Source organism: Cyprinodon variegatus, unplaced genomic scaffold (genome assembly GCF_000732505.1).
Source record: "Cyprinodon variegatus isolate N-32 unplaced genomic scaffold, C_variegatus-1.0 Scaffold99, whole genome shotgun sequence".
Taxonomy (NCBI): Eukaryota; Metazoa; Chordata; class Actinopteri; order Cyprinodontiformes; family Cyprinodontidae; genus Cyprinodon; species Cyprinodon variegatus.
Window position 1 is genome coordinate 894,023 of NW_015150552.1, and position 21,251 is coordinate 915,273.

Below are 21,251 nucleotides of genomic sequence, written 5' to 3' on the forward strand. Positions count from 1 at the left end.
AGAAAAACTTACATTAAAGAGGACTAGTCACGTATGTTCTTGCAACCATCTACAGTAGAACCACACTCTGATTGATTTTCTATTCACACTGGTGACTTATGGTATTTTATTTATTTGTTTAACAAGTTGCATGACATCGTGTATATTTCAATGAGTAAACACATATATTATATATATTGGTGAAGCAATGAAGACAAATGAATCAGCAGTGCCCACCCCAGTATATGAAAAGATTATAAATGGTTCAAGATCAGGAGGGAAAAAGGGAAAATTATTGTGAGGGATAAAACATGAGTTACCCCCAGGATACACTATGATTGTTGCTATTCAGATAGGGTTAGTTATATTGAAGAAAAAGCTTCAATACAAAAAGCTGTGTAATACGGTAATGGTGAATATACAATATTCACCATTACATTTCCAATGTGAAGAATAGATGGCACCAAAAAATGTTTATGTCTGAACAAACTATTTCAGAGCTTAACAGGGACTAATTAAGCACTACCAGGACAAATACTGTATGTTTTTTGGGGAGGAGACTGATAAAGAAAAGAGGAGGATGAACTAAAAAATAAGGAAAGACATTAAGAGTAAAGAAAACACAAAAGGAAGAAATTAATAATAAAAAAATTGCCTTTTAAGAATAAAACATTTATAAAAATATAATTTCAGGCCATTAAAACATTTATTTTTACGTCTGCTTAAAAAAAGTTTTCTTAAAAGGGTACTTTACTTGGACAAACAAGCCTCATCAAAACAGATATTCAAATTTATTGAATAGGATCTAAATTACATGATAAACACTTTTAATTCCATAAAAAAAGATTGGTATTTTATTTTTAGTCACATGAATGATACATTTAGTACATACAATTTGAAATGTAAAAAGCATTCAAAAATGAAAAGAAGCATAAATGAACCAAATTAAAATAACATAAATCCAACATGGGGGTTGCAAAAGTTTTGGTTTATTAGACTTCTTTTTTTTTCATATATATTCCCCCCTGCAGTTTTTTCCATTAATTAAAATGTCTTTAAAAACACAATGACATGAATTCAACAAATTGTAGTAAACAGATAAATGGAGGCAGAAGATTTCTTTAATTCATCAATGCAGATCTGTTTTTCTGAGTAAAATTAAGTCAAATATCTGACAAAAGAGTGGAATTGAGAAGATATATAAAAAAAAAAAAACAATGTGTCATTGTTGTTACAATAAGTTTAATAGTAAGAACAGAAACATAGACTCTAGATTATGTTTTTAGTTCTTCAAAATGTCAGAGAAAAAATATCAAGATTTGACGCATAAAATATCTGATCTTGAAAAGTTTTTCTCTCTTTTTGGAAATATTAATTAACACTATAACATTGTTTAAAATTCTAAAAACATGACTTATATTTCGAGATAGTCTTCAACATTAATTACAAATTAACTAGAGAAAAGAGGTCAAAGCGGTATAGGATAGCTGTAACCTAAACCTTTCTTTTTATATTCCCCCCTGCAATTTTTTCCACTAATTGAAATGTCTTTAAATGCACATTAACATGAATTCAACACACTGTAGTTAACAGATAAATGGAGATGTCAATCAGTCAATCAATGCACACATTCAGCGACATACAGGAGCTCTTTCTAGCTGGGCACTGTTTCATTCACAACACCTGTCCCATCAACTAGGAATCAGAATCAGAAATACTTTAATATTCCCAGGGTGAAATTACTTTTGTTACATCAGTCCATCTGTAATAGAGTGACTAAGGGCCAGTTTGATATAACACAATTTTATACAATACTTATAATTACCGGTAGGGGGTTCCCGCTCCATCTTGCCATCAGTTTGGGGGTCCTTGGCCTGGAAAACGTTGAATAAACCTGATCTAAGCTAAATAATATAATGTGAGAAAGCAAGCATAGCTTGGATGTGTTTTAATCTGGCCCTATTAGAAGATAATGTAAAATGTAAATGGATAACAGTGTTATAATAAAAAAGCAACCAAACCAGTATAAAACATTTAAATCACTTAACATCTTCTTAACTTGACTTCTTAAGCTTTGCCTCCATTTCATGAAGCCACGTATGCTGGGAATATAAAGTGGGAAGACTTGCTCATTGATTCCACTGCCGGTAAATTGATGCAATATGATCTCATTGTCTGGATCAAATATGAGCACCAGCCCATGACCATAATTTACAAGCAACAGTACTCTCTGAGTGTTCCTCTTAAATGTAAATCTTAAAATACAATATCTTTCCCAGTTTTGTAGAAATGGCAACATTCTAAAATCGGACTCCCTAAAAACAGCTAAATCAAGACCAACATTTCCACTGACTTGAAATTCATGCACTTCTGTCACTTTTGAGAAATTTTGATTTTGACAGTTACTTTTACATCTATCCAAGTGGTTTGGGGCTTTTCTGTCATATGGTAAACCATTAGGATCTATAATCTGACTAGGCTTCATACTCTGAGCTCTCCCACTTTTGGCTTTTTTCTTATTCTGTACCTTTCCATTTTTTTTGTTTTTAGATCCTTGTATTTTCTCTTTTCCTCTCCAGATGTAAGATCTTTGATCTACATATGCTTCATTTATATTGACTTTGTCATGATCAATATGATCTGTGCACAAGACACAGAAATGGATGTGATCATTCAAGCAGAAGAACTCAAAAATCTGGTTGTGTTCCCTGCATATTTTCTCCTCCAGGTCAGGAACAGGTTCTGAAAGTTTGTGTCTTTGCAAGGCAGCTACTCTTAGATGAGGCTCTAAATGTTTGTCACAAAAAGAGGTTAAGCACACCAAGCAGGTTTTTGAGGCTCGGAACTTGTTCTCAGAGCAAATGTCACATGACACCTCCCAAGGTTTTACTAAAGATGAGGCATCAGCTGTCACACGTTTCTTAAAACCTTCCAAAACCTCCCTGAATGTGGTGTTGACCGATAGCTTGAGGTCCTTGTTGAATTTGCTGTTGCACAGAGGACACTGATATTCCTGCTTCCCTGTCCAGTGCCTGGTCAGGCATACCTTGCAGAATGTATGTCCACATGGAGTTGAAACAGGCTCAGTGAAGACGTCCAAACAAATGGAGCACTGGAACTGGTCCTCAGACAAAAAATCACTGGATGTGGCCATATCTGAAGGACAGATGTTTACAGTTTAGAACACTGTAACTGTTTTACTGATAAAAACTTGTAAAACTGTGTGTAGCCACATTTACCCTTATATCCCCTAAAGAACAAATGAAATATGGTCCAACAGTTTATAATTTATTCTTGGTAAAACTGCAGCTATGGTGTGAGGGCTCAAATTTGTAAAAAAAAAAAAAACTTAATTAATAAATAGCATAATAGAAACCAATTTATTTAGCAGAACAGGCTGAACGGCAGGCCTTCTTGGCGTCACGGGGGGATTCAATGCCCATGTGGGAAACAATCAGGAGGAACAGACTCCCCAGCTTTAAACCCAAGTGTTGTTGTTAAATTAGTTGACTTAGTGTCTGCAGGGTGCCTGAGGGGTCATGGGAGTTTGCACAACCAGTCCACATGTGTTTCTTGGAGATGGAGAAGACAGTTGACCAGGTCCCTTATGATGCCCTGTGGGGGACGCTTCGAAAATATGGAGTCAGGGACCCTTTACTAGGGTCCATCAGGTCTCTGTACAAGCGGAGCAGGAGTCTGATCTGCATTGCTGACTTTAAATCGGACCTGTTCATATCCTTTATGGACAGGATTTCAAGGTGCAGCCAAAGACCTGATGGGGTCTGGTTCAGGGTCCAGCAGATCTTGCTGGCTCGCTCCTCCACAGCATGCCCTGAGGCAGACTGCAGCAGAGGGTGAAGCTATCATAACATCAAATCGAACAATGAGATCCCAGGTACAAGTGGTGAATCGAGCCTTCTCGGCAGGATGACTGGAGTATCCCTTAGGAAGTGAGAAGCTCGGTCTTCGGGAGAGGCTTGGAGGAGAGCTGCTTCTCCACATAGAGAGGAGTCAGCTGAGGTGGCTCGGACATTTCAGATGCCCCCTGGATGAGCCGATAATGGTGTTCCAGGCACATCCCACCGGCAGGAGGCCGAGGGGGCGACTCAAGACACACTGGAGGGACTATGTCTCTTGGCTGGCCTGGAAGTGCCTTGGGCTTCCCCCAGCAGAGCTGGAGGAGTAGTCTGTGTGTGGAGAGGGAAGACTTGGATACTCTGCTTATACTGCTGCCTCTGCGGCCGGGGGGGCACAGGAGGAACAGGAGAAGACAAGTTTGGGTGAGTAGTTGATAACTGTGAAGGTTGGTTGGGTTAGAAAAAAATCATCTTCTGATTCAGTCATCTCACAAAACCCTGTTTAATAAATCCATCCATCTTCTACTGCTTGTCTTTAGAGTCTCAGGAGGGCTGGTTCCTACCTGCAGTCTATGGGTGAAATGCAGGGTACAAAGACATAAAAACATGAAAACACACATACACACAAAAATATACACGTAATACATCACACTGTCTTTGCAAGGTCCTTCCATTTATTTCTATCCTTTTTTGTCTGGCCTAACCAAGACCCTTACCCTAAGCCTAATGCATTAGTAGGGTAAAGACATTCATATTCTGGTTAAGCTACAATGGGAAAAAAAAAACAAAAAAAAAACACAGGGCATGTATTGCTTATTTTTTTGTGTGTCTAAAGTAAATTACATAGTTAAAAGCTACATTATTGTTCTAATAACTGCATTAATTAAACTGACCTCTTGCTGCCATCTACTGACTAGGAGGTATATATCACGAAGGAAACAAAGTAGGAACATCATACTACAGTTTGTTTTTTTCAAACCAAGTTATGCTGTTCAAGGAAGTAGAAATAAGTTTCAGTTGTTTTCTTGACGAAAAACAACAAGAAACCTCACTTTTTCTCAGTAAATGTAGTCTAAGTTCTCCTGAATTCAACTTCTGCAGCACACAAATAAGGACAAGTCTTTCTCTCTTAACTAAAACAGACCAACCAGTATCCAACAGCAACCCTCATAAATTAAGAAGCTAAAGTATATTGACTTTCAGTTCTCTACAGCTGATAGGTTTCACTCTGATTTACTGGCAATGCCCTCACCTTGACATGCTTTCTTTTGTTTTCGATCACCTCGGGCACTTTCTCCAGGAGCTTCGTAAGGTGTTGATCACAGCTTTGTTGTTCCCAAAGGTGATGTATCCAGGAAACACTAGCTTTGAATAAATGTAAAACAAACAAAGCAGAATACTTTAAGGCTAATACAATCTTCTTCCCATTTAAATTTGGACAAACTGGGGTTTATCAGTGAGTAGTAGGTTGGAAACATTTTAGTTTCATTTCTTTGTAAATGATCAAGATAAGCTCCTCCCATGTTGCCACATGTTCCACGGATGTTATGTAATAAGAAATCATTACCAGGTGCAAAATGTCGAGGCAAAAATAACCTGGATTTAGAGGAGGAAAATAATCATTAGAGCTGGATCTGTTTTGACATAAATCATTTATTTATTGCAACTGTAGGGTGTGTTTTTTTCTGATACTACAATTAAAACCAACTTTGTTATATTTAGAGTTTTTATTCTTAGAGATAGGAAGTCTAAAGTCAGTGCTGAACTCCATGTCCAAATTGAGTGAGAAATGCTTTTATTCTGTAAAATTATTTTGTGTGAAATTGCCTTTAATGTGCAAGCAAATGCTAAGCATAGTTTCAGAAAAATAAAAACTATTTTTCGTCTTCTATCTTCAGTATCATAAAACACTTCAGATTCCATTCAGCCCATGGGCTTGATAATATACAGAACCTCCTAGATTGCTAAAAAGTTCCATCTTTTAAATGTGCTCTGCTTTGGGGATGATTTCCATGACAAGGTTTGCATTCTGCCACAGAGAGTTACACTTTTAACCAAAACAGAAAACAAGAAAATGTTAATCAGAGCAAAAACCATTCAAAACTAAGTCAGTTAGGTTTGTCTGTTTAGCATCATGCTCAGTGGAACAGTGCTGCCTTGCAGCTAGGAAGGCTGTGGGTTCGATTCCCGGCCCGAGGTCTTTCTGCATGGAGTTTGCATGTTCTCCCTGAGGATGCATTGGTTTTCTCCAGGTACCTCCCACAGTCCAAAAACATTACTGTTAGGTTAATTTGCTTCTCTAGATTCTTCTCCTTAGGTGTGAGTGGTTGTTTGTCCTGTCTGTCTCTGTGTTGCCCTGTGATGGACTGGTGACCTGTCCAGGGTGTACCCCGCCTTTCGCCTGTAGACAGCTGGAGATAGACACCAGCACCTCCCCCACTTGGGATTGAGCGTCAGAAAATGCATGGATGGATGGATGGATGTTTAGCATCATAAGTAAAAGAAATACACCAATCTTATACCCAGATCAGATATCAACTTTGATATTGACTAATTAGCTGTATATCATCAGGTATTGGATGATGCCTATCCAACATTCCTATCCTGTCATTTCTTTTTTTATTATCATATGCAGAACAATGCAGTTACAGTGATCTAAAGTGAGTTTCAGGCAGCTGTTATATTTCATAATAAATTCTAATTTATCTGCATGCAGTGTACCTTACATGGACTTGTTATTTGTTTATTTCTGTTGCTAATGTACAGTACACTTTATTTGTTAATATATAGTGTCAAGTACATTTAAAGTATATTTAATTATGTCATGCCTGGTGCCTTCATTCTAGGTATAGTTTCCTTCATTCAACAAAAGTATTAGATTGGTATCGGCTTATATGCTAAGTTCGGCTATCAGTATTAGATCGGCTTGGAAAAATCTGTATCAGTGCAACACTAGTAAATGACCTGTACTTGTATAGCACTTAATCAAGTCCAAGGACTCAAAAGCACTTGACTTAATATTCAGACATTAACCCTTTCTTGTACACATTTTCAAGTTGATAGCATATGTACTGCCATGATGGGTTCACTAAAAACGACCCAAGTATGCAGAACACCACTGACGGACACAAGGATGAAAGTTTAACAAGTTTATTTTGCAAAGCACACAGAATGTACTGGTTCAGGTTCAGGGCCTGGATACTGGTTCACCGGAGTCTGCGTGAGAGACAGTTCAGTTAGCGTTGCCAACAGAGACTTGATTTCCAGAAGATTACTGATTGTACCTTGAGGGTTCTTGAGGTTAGCTTTGGGAGAGTCACTGTTGGATCTGGAGAGGAGTTCATCAGCAGAGTCCGTTTGCTGCTTCAGCGTCTCACGTCTTAATGAACAGACCTTGGTTTTGGGTTTTCCAGCTCTAGTCCAGAGCTGCTTGGAGGTGCTCTGAGATTCTTCAAGTTTGGCTCTGAGGGTCAGCTCGGCAGGTTAGCTCTTCCTGAGCTTCACAGAGGAGACACTGGTTTCCTGGAAGACAGAGACAGTAGTTAGAATCCAGGCTGGATTCAAAGTCACAAAGTTACTCTGAGGATCTAGGCTTAGGCGCTGACCAACTGGATCAACACTGCGGCGTTGAGGCAAGGTCTGAAGACAGCTTAAGTAGTGGATCCTCTGATGATCTTGATGAGCTGCAGCTGTGCAGGAGGCTCCCTCAGAGGATCCACGGCGGACTCTGCTGGAGAAATTTGGCCTTTCTCCAGCTCCCAACAGTACAGCATATTTAAACAGCCGTTTAAGTGCTTGCCAGTGAAAATAATCAATGTTAACAGGACCAGCAAATATTAGCTGTATTTCAGCAATAAAAATGTAACTAATTAACCACAGAACTATAAAGAAACATCAAAAGGTCGGGTTTGCAAAGATTCTCCGGAATGGTGAGGGTTCTTTGTGGATTTAATAAATAAAAAGACAAAAAACTTGTCATAACTCCTCCAATTTTTTATCATATCTGTCTCATCTTTTTCTATACTTTAATATTGGGTCAGAAATCTTATTTAGGAAATAATCAAACTTCCCATCTGACACTAAAACCCTTTCTTACTGATTCAGATGCACAGTTTGTTTCTAGTAAATAAAAGCAAATGTGTTCATTGCTTCATTGTGGTGCAGTGTTAATGGTATGGAGTTTTATTTATTTTTTTATTTTTTTAAAGCCGCAGAACTTATGTTTGACCATTTTTGTTTTAGTAAGTACAACCTGAATAAACCCTGAAATACACATGTAGGACAGATCTCATTTCTTGTTTTAATCATTTAAAAACATAAACACTTTCTAAAACTATGACGGCCAAGATGAGTAGAAGAGCAGCTAAAGGTAAAAGGAAAAAGGATCGAAAGAATCACATAGAGTTAATGATAAAAGACATAAAGAGAGGAAGAGGGGGAAATAATATGTTGGTATGATAAAACAGAAGAAGTTAAAGCAAAATATATTATAATTATTCAGATCTAGAAATGGAATATAGCACAAAAGAATAAACTTTAAGTTGATCTTCTTTCACATATGTCTAAATTCTATTCAGATGTGCTCCTCACTTTTTTTAATCTTCCCATCAGGCCAGTTTTCCAACCAGAAATCCTGCCTCCATGTGTTTTTCTACAACCACACCTCTCTGCACCTGCTTCCTGCAGCTATCAAAACAAACAGTGAGCTCTGAAAGAAAGGCTCGCTGAGGATTAAAGCAGCAACTTTCTTTAAAAACTTTTAATTGCACACCTTTTATAGGACTCCACTTTATTAATTTATTTTGTAGGTAAGTAACAAAGAATGCACTATATTTTCTGATAACTAATTTTCACATAAAAGTAACAGACAAAAATGTTTGTACCTATTATACCTCATTAAACCAAAAACCACTTGTAACATTTTTTTCTTTAAAACTAATTAATCTAAACTTTTGTACAGTTCAGCTATAATAAACAAATTTCGATCACAGAGTAATACAATCCAAATGCTTTCCTTTGATATAAAGTTGTAATTTACATATGAATTCTATGTGAACCCCTTTGAAGCAGAGAAATATTAACTACCTGTTTCTCTTTCTCAACTCACCAGTAGGTGTCACTCTCGCGTTATTTTTATATTTGTGTGCTCATACAAACTTTTTGGATAACAACTTCAAAATCCTTCTCAGAGATAGTTGCAGACGGAGTAAAGCTGGATCCCCAACATTCAAAGCATTTATATGAGTTGCATCCAAACTTGCATTGCAAGTAAATAGCAATCATCTTCGTTTTCCTCTGTAAAGGTGATCAGAGTGTAATGGTCTGCATCATTTTTCTCTTTGGGTTGCAAATAGGATCTCAAAACAGCAGCGCTGGTTGCATCCAGACTCACCTCCACCTAAATGCAGTAATTCCTGATGAAAATGTGTCATTTTCAATGAATGAGATAATATCTTCCCTAAAGCATTTCAATTGTTAGACTAAATATAAACTGCGATTTTTGTTTGGTTTTATTAAAAGCGCACACTTTTGCACTTTTCGCCTATCTTGCACTGAATTCGGGTGGAATATCTCACTAGTTGATAATTAAAAACGCACCATAGAAGCAAAAAAATGAATATAATAAATAATAATAACATTTCAAAAATAGTTTTAAATGTAAAAAATATTATATTTTTGTTTAGGTAGAGTTCCATGAGTCTAATTTACACGCACAATTTCATTAGTCCACTTTCCTGTGTTATGATGATGACTGATTATGGGAAAACTCTTCCAGTGTGATGTTGACAAATTTTTCTTTTTTTCTTGTTTTTTTTTTTTTACTTCAAATGTTAAACATCGTCCAGCTTGTGTTTAAAGATGCGTAAAGGACGGATCGCGGGTGGAACTCCACCCCACAGCTCCAGGATCTTTGGGCGGAGCGGAGGTTCAGCTCGCGCGCATACTAGTTGGCTGCGCGTCATGCGTGCGTGATAAGTCCCGCCGAGAACTTAATAGGGACCAAAGTCCAGCCTAGGGCTAGACTTTCTGTGAGTAAGCGTGCGAGGGCGCGCTGGGAACTTAATCACATGTGAATCTTTTTTTTCTTTTCTTTAATAGAAATGCTCCAAAGATGGCGGTGGTAGCAGCGGGAGCCGGAGTCTCGAGTGGCTCCGGAGCGCTTAAAAGTGGATTTTTGGAGGTTTTGGTGCGGGAGAGCTGGCACAAAGTTTTTGCCAACTTAAACGAGGAGGCGCTCACGTTGAGCTGCGAGGACTGCGGCGTCAACGACGGCATCAGCTCCAACGGGGTCACCAATGGGTCTTACCTGGACAACAGCAACACTAACTCCAACAACGGTCCCCAAGCAGTGCGCACCGCCTTCACGGACCTCCCGGAGCGAGTCCCGGAGGCGATCGCGAACAAAAAGCGGTGCGTCAAGGTGACCAAGCAGGATATCGGGGGACTCGGGATAAGCATTAAAGGAGGGAAGGAGAACAAAATGCCCATACTCATCAGCAAGATATTTAAGGGGCTTGCAGCTGATCAGACTCAAGCTCTGTATGTGGGGGACGCCATCCTCTCGGTGAACAACATGAACCTGCGGGACGCGACGCACGATGAGGCTGTGCAGGCACTGAAGCGAGCAGGGAAGGAGGTGACACTGGAAGGTATGAGAGAGCATCAATGGATGAGGGGCACTGTAGAACATTACAGACATCTTATAGCTTTCAGGTGAAAATCAATAACTTGCTCTTTTAGTTAAATGTTATATTTATTTTGTTGGTTCCACTCAAAAAGTAAATTTAAGGGTGTATTTCAGTTTTAGCTACTGAAAAGTTACATTTGGCTTTACTAAAATGTTAAGAGTTCAATAAACCAACTAAAAATATACATATTTTATGTTTTGCTGTATACGATCATTGGAAATAAAGATGTTTATAGTGACTAACAGCCTCTCTAAATCAGAAACAGGCAACACTCTAGTGAGGATAAAGGGATCAGATGAAAGCATTGGGATATAAGTAATAGGACCACCACCTTGTGACATACTGTATTGCTTCACTCTCCTTTAAACTGCAGCTGGAGTCGGTGGTTTCAAGAACAAGACACAGACTGCAACTGTTGCATTGTTTGTTTTAAGCCACTCCTGAATTACAGCCAACATTGGGATTTTCTTTAGCTAAGAATGAATAAGACCTGGCTGTTGCTCAGTGCTCTGAAGTTCTATTTAATTTAAATGAAAATCCATTTTACACATATTTATGAAATCAATGAGTTTAAAAAGAGTAGAGACCAGACAAACTTGTGTTGTTTTAGCTCCAGAATGAACCGCTTACAGTCACTGATGGTTTGGGGTGTAATGTTATATCCCTGTTTTGGTCTACAGTTTTATCAAATCCATAGTCAGTAAAGCTTCCTAGCAGCAGATTTTGGAGCACTTCCTGCTGATTTTATTTTCCAGCACGACTTGGTACCTGCAGACAATGGTGATAGTACCACTACCTGCTCTACTGATATTGGCATCACAGAGCTTTAGGACTACTTGACCTGAACCCAAAAGAATCGGATTGTTTGTCAAGAGGAGAATGAAAGGGTCCTTTCAGATGAGCTGAAAACCAATCAGACCTTCCTGAGCCCCTCAGCAGAGCCACTGGGTGACGGCCTCCATGCCATGCTGCATTTATGCTGTAATTCATGGAAAAGGACACCTTGTATTGAGTGCATTAACTGTAAGGAAAAAGACACATTCAAAAGACACTTTTTTTCTTCCTTTTTTTTTTTGCTTGTATTTGAGATTTGAACGTTTCATGCTGCTGAGTCACAATTTATGGATTTTACAAAGACGTATATCAGTAGAAGTGGAAGGAACCCATACTTTATTATATCAATTTCTCTATGAAGTAAAGCAGGGAAATAAATTAACAGTTCAAAGACCTTCTTATTTTGATTAAGAAGCAATTGTGCTTCTTCACCTCTATTGAGATTAAATCAAAATGTCTAGCCTATTTGCGTAAATGCTCAGTTTGGTAGTTTGAGGCTGTTGGGATTTAGAATTTTTTTTCAGTATTTAAATACGATTAAATATTTTTTTTTTTTTTTTGCAAGCTTGCTTAACTAGCAGTTGAATATTCACCATGTAGTCCATGTTGTCTCTAAAGAATGTGAAACTGAAGGGTAAAGTTCAGCTTTCTTCCAAAATAGGTGTTTAATTTTTGTTCATTTTTTGTTGCAGGTCACTGAATTTTGCTGAAAGGAATACATTAGATTTTCAAAGTCATGCATTTCATGCAACTTTTTATATCAGAGATGCAATTTTATAGATTTTTGTGGGGCCAGTTTTGTGTATCAAATATCTAGCTACCAATACCAAGTTTTGCCGATTCTAATCTTTCTTACAGGCTTATATTTAGTAACACATTTTGTAGGAGTTTTTTTTCAGCTTAAACAAACTTATTTACCTTTCCTATCTGCAAAGATGACACTTCAGACTCTAAAGTAAATATATATTTCCTGATATGAGCTGGCTAATGGAAACTCTCTTGATTACTAACAAACCTACACACGCTTCTGCTTCTGAGGTTTTTGTTCCTGTTACAGTGAAGATGATAAGAACAGAGGCTTTAGACTCGCATGCAAGGAAAGTGATGATCCTGGCCATGTGGACCCACAGGTTGTACTGTAGAGGGAAAAGCTGGCCCATGTAGGCCACTATTCAGATAATAAAGGGGGAGGGACAATTTTAATAAATATGACATATCCATATCTGTTAGATGTGAGACTTGTGCTTAGCGTACTTTGCATTACAATAAAATCTGGTTTGATGACAGTATGATGAGTTCTATGACAACCACAAAATTAGAGATACTTTCTTACTACTTCCTGAGTAAAAGCTGCTGTGTAAAATGTGAGAGACAGATTGTGTCACCTGAGTAAAGAGATCAAGGATACACACATGACTGGTTGTAGAGGAAAGTACCTGTCTCTTGGGAACGATGCGTGTGATTTCTCTGTTTCATTTGTACTTGTGCATCAGACAGTGTTTCCATGTGCATGTCTATGCAGTTTACCGCTGCAATGACCAGTGTTCCTTGACATGTAGATTTGGCAAAGCCTTGCGAAAAATCTTAAAATAAAAACAAATATTTTATATCATCCAACTTAAATTGAGTATCTTGGGTTTAAAAAACAACAACAGAAAACAACTTGGTGAACTCACAGTTTCTTGTAAAGAAAATGTAACTGAAGATCATCTTGAGAATATTTAAATTATTATTTTACTCCTTAATCATTCCTTGGGATGTAAATCTCAGACAATTTGCTTAAAAAATGGGTCTTCTGGTTTCCCCAATGTTCAGTATTTTGACTACATACTAGCTGGTTTGGATGGTCATGCCATAAAGGGGAAAAAACAAAACGTTCTTGTGGTACTATTAAATATATAAATATGTGGAGTACGCTAAACTTCACTGGGACTTTGAACTTTACAGAAAAATTCAGTTGAGCACAAAATGGGCTTAAATTGGAGACAACCAGATTTTTGGTCAGTTTTTTGTTTCAGTTTTTCTGAGCTAAAGAGCCATGCAGGAGAACGAATGATGAATGTTTGATTTGCATCTGACTTAGAATGTGCTCAAAAAGATCTTGGTGCTTTAAACATCACTAACATCAACTACATTACAGATTTCTCTTGTGTGAGCTGACAAAATTCTGGCTAGATGTTGAAACAATTTCAGAAAAACTGAATGAAAGTCTGGTTGGCTCTAGTTTAAGTCTGTTTTGTGGTTGCCATACCTGACAATGTAGACAGACATTGAGTCAAGTTTTGTGGTTTAGATAGATGTTATCTGAATTCAGAAGCTTCCAAACCTTTCAGTTGTTTATGGTATAAAACAAAGGAGATGCATAGAAAATACGTGGAAAACACCTCCTGACTATTGTTTAGTTAAGAAGGATCTATGATGCTGTGGGCCTGTTTATCTGTCAGTAGCCTTGGGAGCCTTGTTACAGCGTATGCCATCACAAAATGTTTGAAATACCAGAACATGTTAGATTAAAGACAGAGAAAACACACACAGGCGGTATAAAGACAGAGGTTTGACTCAGAGGTTTAAATCTGCTTCAAACCACATTTTAAGCCATGATGTAAAAGGGCATAGTTTAAATTAAGGCAACTTAACTGAGTGACTTTGCTACCTGGTCTACATGTAAATTATCTTATCTAAGAGGATAAGCTGTCAGCTAAGCCACCAGCAGGACATTATCTTGTTTTAAGGGAAACATCAGCAGATATTTCTTCAAATATATACTATTTATAGTACATTTATTTAACACTGACATTTCTTCTGTGCTTTAGTTTTACTTAAAGGACTAATAGCATTAGGTTAAAAAGACTAATTGGCTAAAAGCAGTCATAATGCCAATATATTGTGCCCTCTACTATAATCTGACAGGCTGTGTTAATGCTCTCTTTGGCCAAGTTTTTTTTCAGAAAGATAATTATTCAGAAATCAAAGGAGCACGAAAATATGAAGCTGATGTAACTCCCGCAGTCCTAATAGTTCAGGACCCATTTCTTCCCAGTTCTATACTGCTAAATCAATGCCATCACAGTCATCTGTTCATATCCTTTTGGAAGCGTTCATTCCTGCATTGTTACCGTGGTCCGCTGTTGATACAAACACTTCGAACACATTTGTAGCACCTTCACCAATCCCGGAGCAGCTCTTCTTTGTTCAAGTGTCACCTAAGCAGGCTTTTGGTGCTTTGCACTTCCTTTGAGCCAAATGGAAAATGTTCCGAGGAGCAGTCTGTGTTCTGAAGCTTACTCTGCTCCCAGCAACTAGAGCAAGGGGTGTTATAGTGGTACAGTACAAAACTGCCTTTGAGAAATAAAATAAATAGATCTTGATGTATACAGATAAACATTGTTGAATAAACACAGGATTTATGGGCAAAAATGTATTCAGTCAAGTCTAAAACTGGGAAGAGGAAATCTCCATGGAGAAATGCTCCAGCATTGAGATCAGAAAGAGGTAGTGCCAAAAAGCTGAACGAAGGTGCCAAAACAATTGACTCCATGTTCACTATTAAATCTTTAAACATAAACTTCACTGCTATAATGTACAACTAAAACATGGAAGAGAATCTTCTCTAAGATTATCAACATAAACATTAACAATGCTCATGCCTTATTTGCCACAGTCGACAGTTTAGCAAACCCTCCTGTCTCTTTGGCGATGAACTCCAATCTAAAAAGGCCTGCAATGACTTTTCAAAATTTTTTACTGAGAAAACACAAGGTGTTAGGAACATTGTCTGCACATCAACGCCAATTGCAGTACCAATACAGTCTCCAGTTAGAAAATGTCCAAATTTTGCCACACAAAAAAATGTAAAAGTAAAAAAAAAAAAAATGCTCCTGCTGTCTTGATACTCTGAAAGCCTGAGTTCCTTTAATTCAAAGTTAAAAACCCATTTGTTAAGAACTGTCTTTGACTGTTGAAGATGAACTGTTAACTGAGGTATTATTGGTTAAAAATATGTGGTCCATCTCTTTTGTTTTACTACCTGCTCTTATGGTTCTATCTTTATTTGATTTTATTCTGCTTTTATTTTTCTTCTATTTTGTTGTCTAATTAATCTAAAGGACTTTAAGTTGTCCATGTATTGAATTGTGTTATACTAATAAACCTGCCTTGCCCATCTCCTCCTGCACTTTTTCCACTTGACATATTGTTTTATAATGGGGTTCTCTCAGGCCTTAGCCCTCTCAGATCCCTCTAAATGACAACATACAGGAAGTCAGAGTAATAAAATCCCATGTTTGAGCTTCTGCTGTGACATTTTGACATGTCACACAGATCATGGGACATGCAGGACTTAAAACTGGATATGTTGAGAGGAAATGAGCCATTGTTTGTCTTATTTGCTCTTTGACATCTCTAGCACCAGAGAACATGTCAAAATGTCTTCTGTGACAAGGACTTAATGGCTCAGAAAAATAAAATTAAAATAAAAAAAGAGACCGCTTCTTGGAGCTTTATGCACCATGGAGTATTACCACAGAGGCGTCTTCTGAAGATGAGGCATTTTCTCGATCAGGATGATTTATTTAGAAAAAATTTAAAGGTGGAGGGATTATTAGGCAACCAGGAGAGGGGTATCACTGCCAGCCTCTCTCTCCTTTAAACAGTTTGGCTTTTTGACGTTGTTTGATGTCTTTTCTAATTAACATTATGCTGCCCGTATACTGAGTCCTTCATATGCTCCCCAGGGATCTCCTGCTTTTTATATGCGAACACATCTACGCACACCCCCCCGAAGGAGACACAGGGCCAATGTTATAGATCTTACTCTGGAAGACGAAGAAAGCTTATATATATATATATATATATATATATATATTTTACATTTTAACTATTTCTTTTAACTATGAGTAAAACATTTCATATGTATTCAGTACCCCAAGTCCATATACGACATCATATATGTCATTTTAAGGTATGCCTGACACTTTTGCATTGCTTAAAAACTGAATTTATAGCTAAATTATCTTTTCTATTAAGTTTGGAGAGGTTCTGTGAACTTTTCTTTTTGTTTTTGTTTTTTGTTTTTTTTAGAGATGTCAATAATTGTTATTTGGATTTAGATCTTGATTGACTGGGTCAGCATAGAAATTTTTTTTTTTGTTTGTTTTTTTAGCTAAAACAATCCCCTGTTGAATTGGCTGTAGTCTTATAGGGGGAATTTTCCTCCATTGTTAAATCATCTCTTTGATGATTTAACGACTTTCTTTTCCCTGCTGAAAATGAGCTTACCCACAACATGAAGGATAATGATTTCAAAATTATGCTTTGTTACGCCAAACAGTTACGTTAGCTTTGAGTAATGCTTTTTGTGTCTACATCTTTGCTAAAACCAAGGGGGTCAATGCAATTACGAGGGAGATATAAGGTTGAAGAAAAAATAATCTCCAACCATACTAACTTTAATCTAAGCCCAAGTTTGGTGATTCTAGAAAGGAGGCATGCTGCAAGTAGAGGGACTTTAGCCTAGTTGGCTTACACTGCAGTTTTTAAATCTGACGCTTTTACATTCTGTTGATAATTGAGTCGTACGCCTGAGAATAAGATGCAGAAAACATGCAGCATGTTGAGAACTTGATTTCCTATAAAGAGATGTGAACAGCTTTAGTTAAAGCACATTCTTGGTATTTATCAGTTTAAAAGTCAAACAGAAGGGAGTTTATCCTTTGCTTTTATTCTATGAACAATGTGATTCAGGAGGTTTTTAGATCTATTTCTCCTTATTTTCAAAATTGTGTGAGATAAGCTTAATTAGACTACTATTTCAATTATCATAAAATAAAAAAATGTTGGTTTATTGCGACAAAGTTTACAATCGTGAGGACTGACTATTGAATCAGGATGGTGTAGACTTCATTATCTCATGTCTGATTCTAAGTTCTTATTTTTCCAAAAGGAAAAATATCTTTTAGCCAAAAGCAAAACTTATGCTTCCAAATTCTTTTTGATTTTGATATCCAAATATTGCAGTTTTCCCTTCAAACATCAAAAGGCTAGGATTTTATATTTTTCATACTTTACTATATTTTACTGTCCATCAAAAGTATTCATCCCTTGCACTTTTATATGTATTTATATATATTTAATATACTTTTAAGGAAGTTAAAGCTGTGAAACTGTGTTCATTTGTATTAGGGTTCTTTAATGCATTCCTCTAGATACAATCTAGTGTAATGTGTAATTTAATCTCAACATAAAGACAGCTGTTGTTAGAGAACATGACTGAAGAATTATGAATTTAGATTAAAAAAAAAAAACAGATTGGTCAGGCATAAAGTTATTGAGAACTTTAAAGCAGCCTTAGGTAGTAATATTTTCTGGGCATTAAATGTCTCACTAAGCACTATTTGAACCATTTTTTTAAACGCAAAGCAATGCGCCTAGAAAAGAGAGTTTATTTCATTCTTTCGGAATCAGGAATGCTGCGAAAAGAAAAAAAAAACATTGCAACTTAACTATTGCTTTGGCGTTAGTATTCTGCCAAAAGTCGACTCACACACACAATAAATGCTCACATGAGAAGCTTTACTTCATAGAGACACTCATAAAGTACTCCTCAGATGCATGTTTAACATGTTACATGTGCAAATAGAGTATCACAGGGCCCCAATATATCACGCATGTTGTTTCTTCTCTACGTGCACACTTTTTGATATCCACACGTTTTCTTGGAAAGTAGCCAATCAAAGGCAGGTTGCTTTGTCCAGTGGGTAATTCCTTAAAAGTGACTAAACTTGACAGAAGCGAACAGAAACGGGGCCCAAATGCGAGGAGGAGGGAGGGTGTGCATGCGTGGACATCACACCACACGCGCACACAGAAGGAATAAGCACTCATGTATGTGATATACTGGGACCCCGAGGTCTGCGCGTGAGGAAGAGTTAATTAATGTCTGTATGAAGTAAAGCTGCTCATAGGAGTATTTATTGAGCGTGTGGACTTTTGGCAGAATACTGACACCATATATTACGGCCTGCCTGCTTCATGTTGGTGTATAACAGAGGTCACAGATTAGCGGACCACGGTCCGGATCCAGACCCACCTGCTGGCTAATCCGGACCCAACCTGATTTAAAACATTTATAAATTCCCGCATGTTGTCCGACAACAGTGTCTAACCCCCAGATTCCACATCCTCCGTCTCCGCTCCATCCCGCTGCTCTCCAAACCTCCTACGCAAAGCAAAGCCTACAGCCTCCACTGTTCTTCCCTTGCTCTGCTCCCACTTCCTCGGAGCTCAAGGAGAGCATGCGCTATAGTATTATTAAGTTCAGGAGCAAAACATACAGAAATGAACGCTTAATTTAATGACATATGAAAAAAATCCCCAACCAACCAGCATATGATCAGTTTCTGTCCAAATATTTTCATTGTGTTGTGGATTATTGTAACAGGGGTAATTAGGATCATACATGGTTTGTATGAGCTATGTTTGTTCTGTGCTTCCAAACTCAGCATCTCTTCATCCAGACCTGAGATGAGAAGTTTCTTTAGAAGTTGTGAGAGGTGCTTTTGGGCATCTTTACTTGGATTTGAATAAACTTTTACGCCTCTTAGTATAAAATAAATATTTGATCGATACGAGAAATCTGCTTCCTGGTATGTTGAAGTATCAATAGTTTGCATCCAATCATTTAAATTCTGTTTAAAGTAACAGATCATTAAAAATGTCCCCTGACCTTTACTGGTTGATGGATTTTCTTTATTCGGACCCCGCTGATTTTTTTTTTTGGTGACACCTGGTGTATTATATCAAATTTCCTTTGGGTTTAAATTCACAAAAGTTATTTGTTGAGGCACTGAAAAGAAGTGAAGTGTGGAAGTACAAGTAACTTTAAGAAATACTCCCACACATTTGTAATTTAAGTTCTTTGTAAATGGATTGCTTTAGGTAAATGGGGCAGATAACAAGATTACTTCGGGAATTTAAAATGCCTGTTTTATGCTCAACTGTTTTGTTTTAATACAATGAATGAAATAAAAATTCTAAACAAATTAAAAATATGTTCCAGTTTATGCAAACACCTAATTTCAGGTGCGTCCACATGGGCGCAATGTGAATGGAGAAGAAAAATCAGATGAGTTAAAAACACCTGCAAAGCTCCAACAAGCAGAGAAAATGAGTGTCCTGTGAGCTCCGCTGGTTAGTCCTTAACGAGCTGAACCCATCATTGGCCAATAGCTGGAGAGTCTGTGTGTTTGCTACTCTCAGCACTCTGACTACCCCCTGGTATTTGTCTGTGAACATCTACCTCATTGTATGTATGATTATTTGTGCCAAAGAGGCCCCAGAAGTGTAGTCATGACTGACTGGGGTGTGTTTGTGTGTGTGTGAATGTGTGGTTTACGGTGGGATGTGGGTGTCAGACTGTCTATCAGCTGACTCTTTATGCCATTAGAGGAGCTATCATCTCCCTGCTTTGTTAGTGTGTGCTGGTTCTGACTCAGAGTTGAAGACAGGGATGATGGTAAAAAAAAAAAAAAAAAAGCAGCTATTGTGGCAAAGTTGACAGAATAAATCATTCAGTTCTTGTGTTTAAAATTTTACACAGGCAAAACGAAACCATAGACCTGTGGGTAGGACTCGGCTCTATACTTTAAGCTAAAACAAACTCCCCCTGAACAGCATTGACATTGTTATGGTTTATAGCTGGAAATGTGTAGCTGTTCTTCAGTGTTAGAGAAGCTTAAACATTTTACTGTAGAATTAAACACAGGTGATTATAAAGTTTTCTTTTTTTTAGTCACACATCACTGACTTCTGTTGAATGTTTGCCACAGCTGAAAGCACAGGAGCGAGGTGTGAAACCTACCATCTGTTCTCAGAGTCAAATGAGTGTTTTTTTAGGGAGTGAGCTGGTTAGTGTTGCTAATTAAGAATATTCAGGAAGTACTCTTGGTTTTACTCTGCTGATTGTTAAAGTGGTGCTGCTAAGTTAGTAGTTTTATTTTAGCATTTTTACTTTGATATTGGAAAGTGCTGCAGATGTCAATAATACACTCATTCTATAACTAAATTAATGACACCTTATAATGGTATGCTTAAATTAACCTGTTTAACCTTTCAGTCAGCTTTTATGTTGTGTATTTTTGAAAACCAAAATATTTATATACATTCTTGAAAAATATGGAAGTTGGATACTTTATATATATATATATATATATATATATATATATATATATATATATATATCTAATGCTCTTTGACCTGCTTTTGTCTCTTTCTTTTTTCATTTGTTCCTTCTACCTCTTCGTTTGTGCCTCATCTCTTCCTTCCTTCCTTGTTTGTGTCTTATTTTGTCTTTTGTCCTGAATTTTTCACTATTTTTCTTCCTTGTGTCCTTTCCTAGGAACTACATGAATCCTTTAGCATGCACAGTATTTCCTCATTTGCCAACACTTCTAATTTTGACTAAAATCAGAATTCTTGTTGTCCTTAGTTTGTTTTTAACCAACCATGATGTTGAGGATTTATAATGGTATCTGGATCCAATACATTTAATTTGTAAAGAGAGAAAAAACAAGAGGGAACATAAAGTTTCAATAATTTTAAAATTATACAAGATTAGAAAATGGTAGAAGTGAGGGGAAAATGGTAATTATGTCCTTCAGCAGGCTAAACCTATGAGATCATTTCTAAAGAATAGCCTCAGCTACTCTAACTATTAGCATTATTTTATTTATCATACAGCAAGAGAAGAGCATTTTGTAGAAAACTGTTTGTGTAAAAGTCTTTTCTCATTCTAAGTTTTATTAGACCATAAAGTGGTGTTTTTGTTTCATCATAAAAGTAGTAGTAGTTTAGTATTTCTATAAAATGTGCTATTTAGCTGTACATTTGTATTACT

The 21,251-nt window shown here is 37.1% G+C and overlaps 1 protein-coding gene and 1 pseudogene across 2 annotated transcripts; one reads left to right on the forward strand and one right to left on the reverse strand.

Moving 5' to 3' along the window:
- Positions 1 to 1,768: 1,768 nt before the first annotated feature.
- LOC107084392 (E3 ubiquitin/ISG15 ligase TRIM25-like) lies at positions 1,769 to 5,331 on the reverse strand. 2 transcript variants are annotated; one of them, XM_015374204.1, is made up of 2 exons: positions 5,089 to 5,331; positions 1,769 to 3,135 (listed from the first exon to the last, which is right to left on the reverse strand). In XM_015374204.1, exon 2 carries the CDS (start codon positions 3,131 to 3,133, stop codon positions 1,928 to 1,930), a length of 1,206 nt encoding a protein of 401 aa, XP_015229690.1. In that variant the 5' UTR covers positions 3,134 to 3,135; positions 5,089 to 5,331; the 3' UTR covers positions 1,769 to 1,927. The 2 variants fall into 2 exon arrangements, with proteins under 2 accessions (XP_015229690.1, XP_015229691.1); XM_015374205.1 differs by lacking the exon at positions 5,089 to 5,331 and adding an exon at positions 3,219 to 3,241.
- Positions 5,332 to 9,766: 4,435 nt separating this feature from the next.
- The window catches only part of LOC107084395, a 44,917-nt pseudogene continuing 33,432 nt past the window's right edge, over positions 9,767 to 21,251 (forward strand).

What these genes read in the sequence shown, in the direction of transcription:
- LOC107084392 (XM_015374204.1), bottom strand. Translation starts at nt 3,133, where the DNA reads ATGGCCACATCCAGTGATTTTTTGTCTGAGGACCAGTTCCAGTGCTCC.